General features: G+C 47.5%; 1 protein-coding gene across 1 annotated transcript in view; it reads left to right on the forward strand.

Moving 5' to 3' along the window:
- The first annotated feature begins 3,240 nt into the window (after positions 1 to 3,240).
- Positions 3,241 to 10,424, forward strand: part of LOC115012068 (tripartite motif-containing protein 16-like) — a 10,164-nt gene continuing 2,980 nt past the window's right edge. Inside the window, exon 1 of the mRNA XM_029437510.1 lies at positions 3,241 to 4,857. Within this exon, the coding sequence (XP_029293370.1) occupies positions 3,241 to 4,857 (1,617 nt within the window). The remainder of the gene's footprint in view (positions 4,858 to 10,424) is intronic.

Raw genomic sequence — 10,424 nt, forward strand, 5'->3', positions numbered from 1 at the left:
GTGCGTCAAAGAATTCCACTGCAGCCTTGTACTTCGCCAGAAGCTTCGAGTAATGAACCCATTTTCGAAACAATTGGCTGAAGTGGTTCAGTTCACAAAAGCTTCATTTGCCCATCACTACTTCACACACCTAAGCCATGCCATTATAATCACTCTGCCGGTTTTACATTTATTGTCCACTTGATGGCGCAGTAGAGCAAATGAAGCACCATGAAGCTTCGGCTCATGAGTGAACCAATTGGATGGAAAGCTTCAATGCTTCATGAAGCTTCATCTCGCCATCACTACTTGCCATGGCACCCCACATTGACAGCCCTCGCTGCAAAGGTTTTGTGCATGTTCGGGACGACCTACCTTTGTGAACAACTGTATTCTGTAATGAGCATCAGTAAAACAAAGCTGCGCTCAAGGCTCACACACAAGCACTTAAATACATCCTGGCTGCTACTCAGGATTTGAGGCCTGATATTGATGCACTTGTGACGCTAAAAGATGCCAAGTTTCAGGAGCAAACAGTGAGTAAGTAACTTAATGTCAAATGCTGCTTCACACACTTTTGCACGTTTTATATTTCTGTAAGAATATATTTCTGTGAAAATGAATACTTACTGTGGAAATATTTAAAGACATTGAACAGTGAAATATAATGTCAGTCAGCAGCTGCAGTACAAAGAGACACAACCTTTATGTATTTTCATGTATACATTATATACATTTACAAGGCAGGGGGAGAACTTAACCTTCTTCCTTCATAGTTCCCACTTTAGTAGACGTAGAGGCTGCGGCGAATCAATCTAGCAAACTTCTTGTTCAACAAAGCATTTATTAATATGATAAGACAAGCATGGAAAATGTACCCAGCTGGGTGACCATCCTGTTTCACAGCCTCCTCTCTCCGATACGGTCCCCAAACTTTTTCCTGTGAGGGCAACATAACTTTTCCCTTCTCTGATGGGGGCCGGGGTCAGTTTGTAACAGAAAAAGTGTGACGATCGCAGGGGTGCCTAAACGTAAACATTTATTGTTTTCCAGAAAGCCACACATAACCAAATATTAATAATCCTTTCCGGGATCTTCACAGAAAAAAGTCAGGAAATAACAGATGAGACAAAAAGGCTTTTCTTTGCATTGAACAAAAAAATAATCGTTTGACCACTGCAGGTTAAATATTGATATATAAACATTCTGAATCAATTTTTCTCTTACCTAACCTTTTCGCCATTATTCCGTTCTATTTTCCTAGTCTAGGATTTGCATGGCCAGACTGAAAAAAAAATCATAATGCGTCTCTGGTATTGTTCAGGGGGCCGGGCCAAATCTGGAGGCGGGCCGTATCTCGCCCGCGGGCCTTAGTTTGGGGACCACTGGTCTAAATTAAAACACATATTTCAAGCTGCTACTCACAGAGTCACACATCTGTATTTAAACATCACAACAGGGATCGGCTGAACATCGCTGGATGTGTTTTGGGCCGATTGAGTCGTTCAACCAGTTATGCAGCAGAAATGATCCACCAGCGCCTACACTGGTATTTCTGCTTATTGTGATGTCACTTCTTGGAGTATCTTCAAATGCTTCATATCTTTAAAATATGTACAAACTATGTTTATGAGCAGCTTCTGGCACCACTGCACGTCGTCACACAGATTTGCACCGACGAATCTCAACGTCATGAAGTCGTGACGAGCGTGCAACAAAGATGGCACCAAAGACAGAAGCCTGAGCTTTCTGCTGCATAAAGAATCAGAGCTCTGACTATGATGGCTTTCATTTTAGATCCATTCAAACAGGATGAAGCAAACAACAATGTCCCGCAGCCGCCCGGGGAGCTCCACATTTAAAGGGTTAACAGCCTCCCAAGAACAATTGTATTGGACTACAAAAGCTAAGAGACATGTTGATCACCAGCTGATGGGAGGATGGTTCATACATGTTGGAACATTCTTACACATGGCCCAACCCTAAATCACAAGTGCTATATATAAACATTACTGAACACAAAGAATGATGTGAGCTCCACCCTGGTGAAACAGGTTTCATGCCACTCACACACTCCATCAGGTAGAGAGCCTCTTCGGGGAAGAGAACCTGCTTGACGTTGGCAGAAAAGCCCATCGTCTGCCAAAACGTTCCCTGTGTAAGAACAACAAGACACAGTATAATGACATGCTAATGATAGAGGAGGACGTGCATAAGGTATCAGCTTATCACAGAGTGTGTGTGTATTGTTTGTTTCACAGAGTGTGTGTACTCACAGCTGGAGACTGAAGCTCCACGATCTTCTCACTAGGAGCCCATGTGGCCTTCACGAGGTTTCCTCTACAGTAAAATAAACACATATCTCCTGTCGGTGCAGAACAATCTGGACCTCAACACACACACACTTTACATTGTTGTCGAGGATGGACTGAGTCCTTCGTTAACAGGACTTTGAGAATCAGATCTTCTTTATACCTGTACGTAAAACACATCTTTCCTAAAAAATCTCCATATTATAGGATGAAAACATCATTTTCTGCATTTTCTGCATGAAATTTACTGAAATGGTTTCTCGATTATCACAATAGTTGCCAATTATTTCACTGTGGACTATTTGTTGCAGCTCTATTTATCAGCATAGCGTTGAATAAAGATGTCGATAAAAAAGCTCCACAACAAGTTAGTCAACTTTAAATAAATAATACATTTGTTTGATAATTTATAGATTATGGCCTCTCAAATAGAATACATTAGATCAATTATAACTGTGTGGATGAAGACACAATGAATTCAGATACAAGCAGTAAATACTTACACGACATTTGACCCCTTAAAAATAAGAAAAATAAAACAGTTTGTTTCCCAGGTTAACATTTTGAATTGTAAGGATTCTTTAATCTAAAGTGTCTCTTTAAATATAAAAGCACATTATCCCTAAAACTGACACTTTATGCTCTAAATGACTTCATTTCTTTAAGACAAGACACTACAGGTCAATAAAGTCAAACTAATGAACAGATATCACCCTGAAACTTCCCCAGCTGATGACATGAAGACAATCGTTGAGCTAATGTCCATACATTTAATTAAAATTTGTGTTTTACTTTGTTGACATGTTAGAGTCAAAGGTTCCCCCCCCCCCGCTCATACACTTCCTTGTTCCCTCCTCTTCCTGGAATGTGGAGGAGCTTGTATCACAACTCAAACTAGTTGCACTTCTCAGGAAGTGAGACTCACACAGTCGCTGGCAGTGAAGGTGAAATGGCACAGAAAGGAGTTCAGCTGGACCGGGAAACCTTCTCTTGTTCCATCTGTCTGGATCTACTGAAGGATCCAGTGGCTATTCCCTGTGGACACAGCTACTGCAAGAACTGTATTAAAAGCTTCTGGGATGGAGAGGACGAGAAGAGAAGCCACAGCTGCCCTCAGTGCAGGCAGACCTTCACACCGAGGCCTGTCCTGCTGAAGAACACCATGTTAGCAGCTTTAGTGGAGGAGCTGAAGAAGACTGGACTCCAAGCTGCCCCTGCTGATCACTGCTATGCTGGACCTGAAGATGTGGGATGTGATGTCTGTACTGGGAGAAAACTGAAAGCCTTCAAGTCCTGTGTGCAGTGTGTGGCCTCTTACTGTGAGAAACACCTCCAGCCTCATTATGAATCACCTACATTCATGAAACACAAGCTGGTGGAGCCCTCCCAGAAGCTCCAGGAGAACATGTGCTCTCGTCACAATGAGGTGATGAAGATGTTCTGCCTTACTGATCAGCAGTGTATCTGTTATCTCTGCTCTGTGGAGGAACATAAAGGCCACGACACAGTCTCAGCTGCAGCAGAAATTACTAAGAGGCAGAGAGAGCTCGAGGGGAGTCGACAAAACATCCAGCAGAGAATCCAGGACGGAAAGAAAGATGTGAAGCTGCTTCAGCAGAAGGTGGTGGCCGTCAATCGCTCTGCTGACAGAGCAGTGGAGGACAGTGAGAAGATGTTCACTCAGCTGATCCGTCTCATGCAGAAAAGAAGCTTTGATGTGAAGCAGCAGCTCAGATCGCAGCAGGAAAGTGAAGTGAGTCGAGTCAAAGAGCTTCAGGAGAAGCTGGAGCAGGAGATCACTGAGCTGAAGAAGAAAGACGCTGATCTGAAGCAGCTCGCACACACAGAGGACCACAACCAGTTTCTACACAACTACCCCTCACTGTCCCCACTCAGTGAGTCTACACTCTCCTCCAGCATCAACATCCCTCTCAGATACTTTGAGGAAGTGACAGCGGCTGTGTCACAAGTCACAGATGAACTCCAGGACGTTCTGAGAGAGAAGTGGACAAACATCTCACAGACTGGGACTGAAGCGGATGTTTCACTGTCAGCAGAGCCCAAGACCAGAGCTGGATTCTTAAAGTATTCACGTGACATCACACTGGATCCAAACACAGCAAACAGACAGCTGTTATTATCTGAGGGGGACAGAAAAGTGACATTAATGAGTGAACAACAGTCTTATTCTCATCACACAGACAGATTCACTGGATGGTTTCAGGTGCTGAGTAGAGAGATTCTTACTGGACGTAGTTACTGGGAGGTGGAGTGGAACGGGGGAAAAGTTCGTGTAGCAGTCGCATACAAGAACATCAGCAGAGCAGGGGGGGGGGAAAGATGTGCATTTGGATACAATGATAAATCCTGGATGTTATATTGTGACGATGACAGTTATACATTTTATTACAACAAAGTCCAAACTCCCGTCTCAGGTCGTCCGTCCTCCAGACTCGGAGTGTACCTGGATCACAGAGCAGGTGTTCTGTCCTTCTACAGCGTCTCTGACACCATGACTCTCCTGCACAGAGTCCACCACACATTCTCTCAGCCGCTCTACGCTGGAGTTTGTTTAAATCCTTATTCCGGAGCCACTGCTGAGTTCTGTAAACTCAAGTAGACAGAAGTAAATCTCTGATTCTCCTTCAGGGAGTCTTTTTCTCTCAGTGAGTAAACTAACCCCCCCCGGACTAAGTGACATGTTCTATGTTTCATATTATATTCCAGATGATCAGCTGTACAATGAACCTGAATAATAATCACAATATAAGTGCAGGAGGTTTGTGTGACACCAGGATGAAGTGTGAGCAGATAGTTTCCTGTGAATGTTGATCACAGATCACATTTACTTTGAACACAATGTTCTTGTAATGTTAACAGTGAAGTTGAACATGACCCTCATCCTGGGTGGGGTTTGTATTAAACATGTTAAGACTAAAAAGAGTTCTTCCTTTAAAATGAATGTGAACGTGTGATTTAAGGGAAGCGGCTTCAGCTCTGTGTTTAAACTCTGAAACGTATTTCGTCTCCGTGTTTTTGCCGACAGCTGATTGTTGTGGCGTTTCTTCAGCTGTCACTCAAACATTGTGGGCGATGCTTGACGTCATCAGTTGTTGTGTAATGTGGGACTTTGTTTAGGTGGAGCTGCTCCCTCTGTCTGTGGAGCCATGGAGGCTCTCACTGCTCATCATGTTGCTGTCTCTGCATCAACATGTCCACTCAATGTTTGATGAATATTTGTGTTGATGTATTTCTATCTTGTTTCTCTTCCACTGCATGTGTTCAGAGAGGAAGCAGCAGCTTTATCCTGGACACTTTGTTCTGTTATAAAGACGTCTATAAGCACATTGATGTGTTGTTGTTGTTATGAGGGCTTATAGAAGTGTACTTATCCTGATCATAATCCATCAGCAGAGGATTCATTCTTGTCTTTCACATGCTGACGTTGTGCTCAAAGGGAACGTGTACATGAAGTCATTGAACTTTACTGATGTGAGAACAAAGTGCAGCTTCACATGATGAATAAACAAACATGAAGTCTTTTCTTCTTGTCTTCATTCCAGGGTATCATACAAAGCTGACGGAGACAATGTGAAGCTGATCTGAGACAATAACTGAGCAAAGTAGCAGCACGTGGTGATCAAATGTTGTCTTATAGATCAGCTGTGAATATGAAACTACTGTATTACTGCAGATCAATATTATTACTACAGTAATAAGGAGACATGTTTTGTGTCTGTCGAGTGGGGAAATGAAAGAACGTACAAATGAAAGTCATGAAATGTGCAGTTTGAAGGATTTAAAGGACCTTTGTGTTGCTGTAGTTTCCCAGCATGCTCTCTGGTCTGTGTGTTGGTGTGCAGGAGGATCCAGGTGAAGCAGATGCATCAACACAGAGAGGTCAAGGTGCGTTCACTGACCTGCTTCAACAGTAGGAGCAGTGACTGTTGAACTGTCTGTCTGTCTGTCTGTGTGTGTGTCTGGCTCCACCTGCTGCTTCTTATATAAATGACTGACAATCTGCATCCAATAACTTCTGCACTCTTTAATATTGAGCTCCACCTTCCAGATACTGCAGTACTTCTTCTGTGAAACACATCGACACACTGCAGCAAGTATTCATGTGTTCAGTGAAGACGAGCTCTAATGAACTCCTGCATGAAGGTGAACAGGCTCAAATAAACAGCTCACACATATCAGCTGACACTTCCCCACTTCATGACTCACATTAACACAATTATATGTTGTGTTAAAGGTGTTCTGACATGTGATGTATAAATATGTAAATGAGGCATTATGTCATTAAATGTGTGTAATCTGCTACATGTCCAGATATAAAGTGAAGTCTGTATGAAGCAGGTTCAAGTGTTTCATGTTGTTCACATATCAAAGGTTTGTACAGAGGGGATTCTGGATCTGTCTTTGTATCACTCCATAAATCACTAAATCCTGTCAACTCCTCCCTCGTCGTTCTGCGTGTGTCCTCCTCCCTCGTCGTTCATTTTGTGTGCGTCCTCTTCTGCGTGACTCCTCCTCGCTCGTCGTTCGCCTTCCTCCCTTGTCGTTCCTTCTGCGTGCGTCATCCCTCGTCGTTCCTCCTCCTCCCTCGTCGTTCATTCTGCGTGCGTCCTCTTCTGTGTGACTCCTCCTCCCTCCTCGTTCCTCCTCCTCCCTTCTCGTTCCTCTTCCTCCCTCGTCGTTCCTTCTGCGTGCGTCCTCCCTCGTCATTCCTCTTCCTCCCTCGTCGTTCCTTCTGCGTGCGTCCTCCCTCGTCGTTCCTCCTCCTCCATCTTCGTTCATTCTGCGTGCGTCCTCTTCTGCGTGACTCCTCCTCCGTCCTCGTTCCTCCTCCTCCGTCCTCGTTCCTCCTCCTCCCTCCTCGTTCATTCTGTGTGCGTCCTCTTCCCTCGTCGTTCCTCATCCCTCGTCGTTCCTCCTCCCTCGTTGGTCAGTGTGCGTCCTCCTCCCTCCTCGTTCCTCATCCCTCGTCATTCCTATTCCTCCCTCGTTGTTCCTTCTGCGTGCGTTCTCCTCCCTCGTTGTTCTTTATTCCTCGTCGTTCATTCAGCATGCGTCCTCTTCCCTCGTCGTTCCTCCTCCCTCGTCGTTCCTCATCCCTCGTCGTTCGCCGTACGTTGTCTTGTCTCGTCGTTCCTTCTGCGTGCGTCCTCCTCCCTCGTCATTTGTCCTCCTCCCTCGTCAATACTTCTGCGAGCGTCCTCCTCCCTCATCGTTCGCCGTGCTTCCTCCTCCCTCGTCAATACGTACGCCCTCGTCGTTCGGTGTACGTCGTCTTGTCTCGTCGTTCGTTCGGCGTGCGTCCTCCTCCCTCGTCAATACTTCTGCGAGCGTCCTCCTCCCTCGTCGTTCGCCGTGCGTCCTCCTCCCTCGTCGTTCGTTCTGCGTGCGTTCTCCTCCCTCGTCGTTCCTCCTCCCTCGTCGTTCCTCCTCCCTCGTCGCTCCTCCTCCCTCGTCGTTCCGTCTGCGTACGTCCTCCACCCTCGTCATTTAACGCGCGTCCTCCTCCCTCATCGTTCCTCATCCCTCGTCGTTCAGCGTGCGTCCTCCTCCCCTCATCGTTCCTCATCCCTCGTCGTTCGGCGTACCTCATCCTCCTCCCTCGTCATTCCTTCCGCGTGCGTCCTCCTCCCCTGTCGTTCGGCGTACGTCCTCTTCCCTTGTCGTTCCTTCTGTGTATGTCCTCCTCCCTCGTCGTTCGGCGTGCGTCCTCCTCCCTCATCGTTCCTTGTGCGTGCATCCTCCTCCCTTGTCGTTCGCCGTGCGTCCTCCTCCCTCGTCGTTCCTATCTGCGTGCGTTCTCCTCCCACGTCGTTCCTCCTCCCTCGTCGTTCCGTCTGCGTACGTCCTCCACCATCGTCATTTAACGCGCGTCCTCTTCCCTCGTCGTTTCTCCTCCATCGTCGGTCAGCGTGCGTCCTCCTCCCTCGTCAATATGTACGCCCTCGTCGTTCGGTGTACGTCGTCTTGTCTCGTCGTTCGTTCGGCGTGCGTCCTCCTCCCTCGTCAATACTTCTGCGAGCGTCCTCCTCCCTCGTCGTTCGCCGTGCATCCTCCTCCCTCGTCGTTCGTTCTGCGTGCGTTCTCCTCCCTCGTCGTTCCTCCTCCCTCGTCGTTCCTCCTCCCTCGTCGTTCCGTCTGCGTACGTCCTCCACCCTCGTCATTTAACGCGCGTCCTCCTCCCTCATCGTTCCTCATCCCTCGTCGTTCAGCGTGCGTCCTCCTCCCTCATCGTTCCTCATCCCTCGTCGTTCGGCGTACCTCATCCTCCTCCCTCGTCATTCCTTCCGCGTGCGTCCTCCTCCCCTGTCGTTCGGCGTACGTCCTCTTCCCTTGTCGTTCCTTCTGTGTATGTCCTCCTCCCTCGTCGTTCGGCGTGCGTCCTCCTCCCTCATCGTTCCTTGTGCGTGCATCCTCCTCCCTTGTCGTTCGCCGTGCGTCCTCCTCCCTCGTCGTTCCTATCTGCGTGCGTTCTCCTCCCACGTCGTTCCTCCTCCCTCGTCGTTCCGTCTGCGTACGTCCTCCACCATCGTCATTTAACGCGCGTCCTCCTCCCTCGTCGTTTCTCCTCCATCGTCGGTCAGCGTGCGTCCTCCTCCCTCGTCGTTACCTCATCCCTCGTTGTTTGGCGTACCTCGTCCTCCTCCCTCGTTGTCCCTTCTGCGTGCGTTCTCCTCCCTCGTTGTTCCTCCTCCTTGTCGTTTGTTCTGCGTGCGTTCTCCTCCCTCGTCATTCCGTCTGCGTAAGTCCTCCACCCTCGTCATTTATCACGCGTCCTCCTCCCTCGTCGTTCGGCGTACGTCGTCTTGTCTCGTCGTTCCTTCTGCGTGCATCCTCCTCCCTCGTCGTTCGGCGTGCATCCTCCCTCGTCCTTCCTTCTGCGTGTGTCCTCCTCCCTCGTTGTTCACTCTTGATTTATCGGTCTACTCCTGGATGGTTGTTGTCTCCTGCTGATACCAGAGGCGCTCAGTCTTCAGGAGATCTTCTGCCTTTTTAAGGGCTGCTCTCTGGTTGTCTTGCTGGGCTGTGTATGAAGACTGGCATCTTTCCAGTGTCTTCTTAGCTTCCTCCATTAAGCTCAATTCATATTCTTATTTTCTCATGCTGTATCTAGGTCATCTTCTCCTGTGTTTTGTTATTTTCTGAGTGAAAGCTGTGTCCGGATTGAATTTATGAATCTGTATAGACTCCCAACATTCATGATGTCAACGTGGATTCCATTCCATTTGTCTATGTTCAGAATGGTGCCCACACACAAATTCAAGCAGATTGGCAGATAACATATTTCATGACCAGAACTAAGCAATAAACGTATTTAAGCAGTGTGTGTGGCGTACAGAGTCTAATGTCGTTGTGGCTGGTGTTCAAAGTGTTTAATGGTTTACATGTAGAAACTAATTCTAGAAATTCTCAGAAAATGGAAAGAATATTTGAATGACTATTATAAAAAAGTCTTAAAAACAATGTACATGGCTGTAAGTCTTTTATTTTCCTCAGAGTGCAGGTCGGACTATTATAAATGCCCTGTTTGAATCTGAGGCCGTGGCTCTCAGCAGGAAACTGGTGGATTGCCTACTCCGGGTAGGGAATTAACCATTACCCCCAAGTGAAGGAGTTCAAGTACCTCGGAGTTTTTTTCGCGAGTGAGGGGACAATGGAGCGAGAGATTGGCTGGAGAATCGGAGGCAGCGGGGGCGGTATTACAGTCACTTTACCGCACCGTTGTGACGAAAGAGAGCTGAGCCAGAAGGCAAAGCTCTCAATATACCGGTTGATCTTCTTTCCTACCCTCACCTATGGTCATGAAGGCTGGGTCATGACTGAAAGAACGAGATCATGGGTACAAGCGGCCGAAATGGGTTTTCATCAGAACGGGTGGCTGGCGTCTCCTTAGAGGTAGGGTGAGAAGCTCAGCCATCCGTGAGAGACTCGGAGTAGAGCCTGCTCCTTTACGTTGAAAGGAGCCATTTGAGGTGGTTCGGGCATCTAGTAAGGATGCCACCTGGGCGCCTCCCTAGGGAGGTGTTCCAGGCACGTCCAGCTGGGAGGAGACCCCGGGGAAGACCCAGGACTCGGTGGAGAGATTATATCTCCACTGGCCTGGGAACGCCTCAG

Source organism: Cottoperca gobio, chromosome 8 (genome assembly GCF_900634415.1).
Source record: "Cottoperca gobio chromosome 8, fCotGob3.1, whole genome shotgun sequence".
Lineage (NCBI taxonomy): Eukaryota > Metazoa > Chordata > Actinopteri > Perciformes > Bovichtidae > Cottoperca > Cottoperca gobio.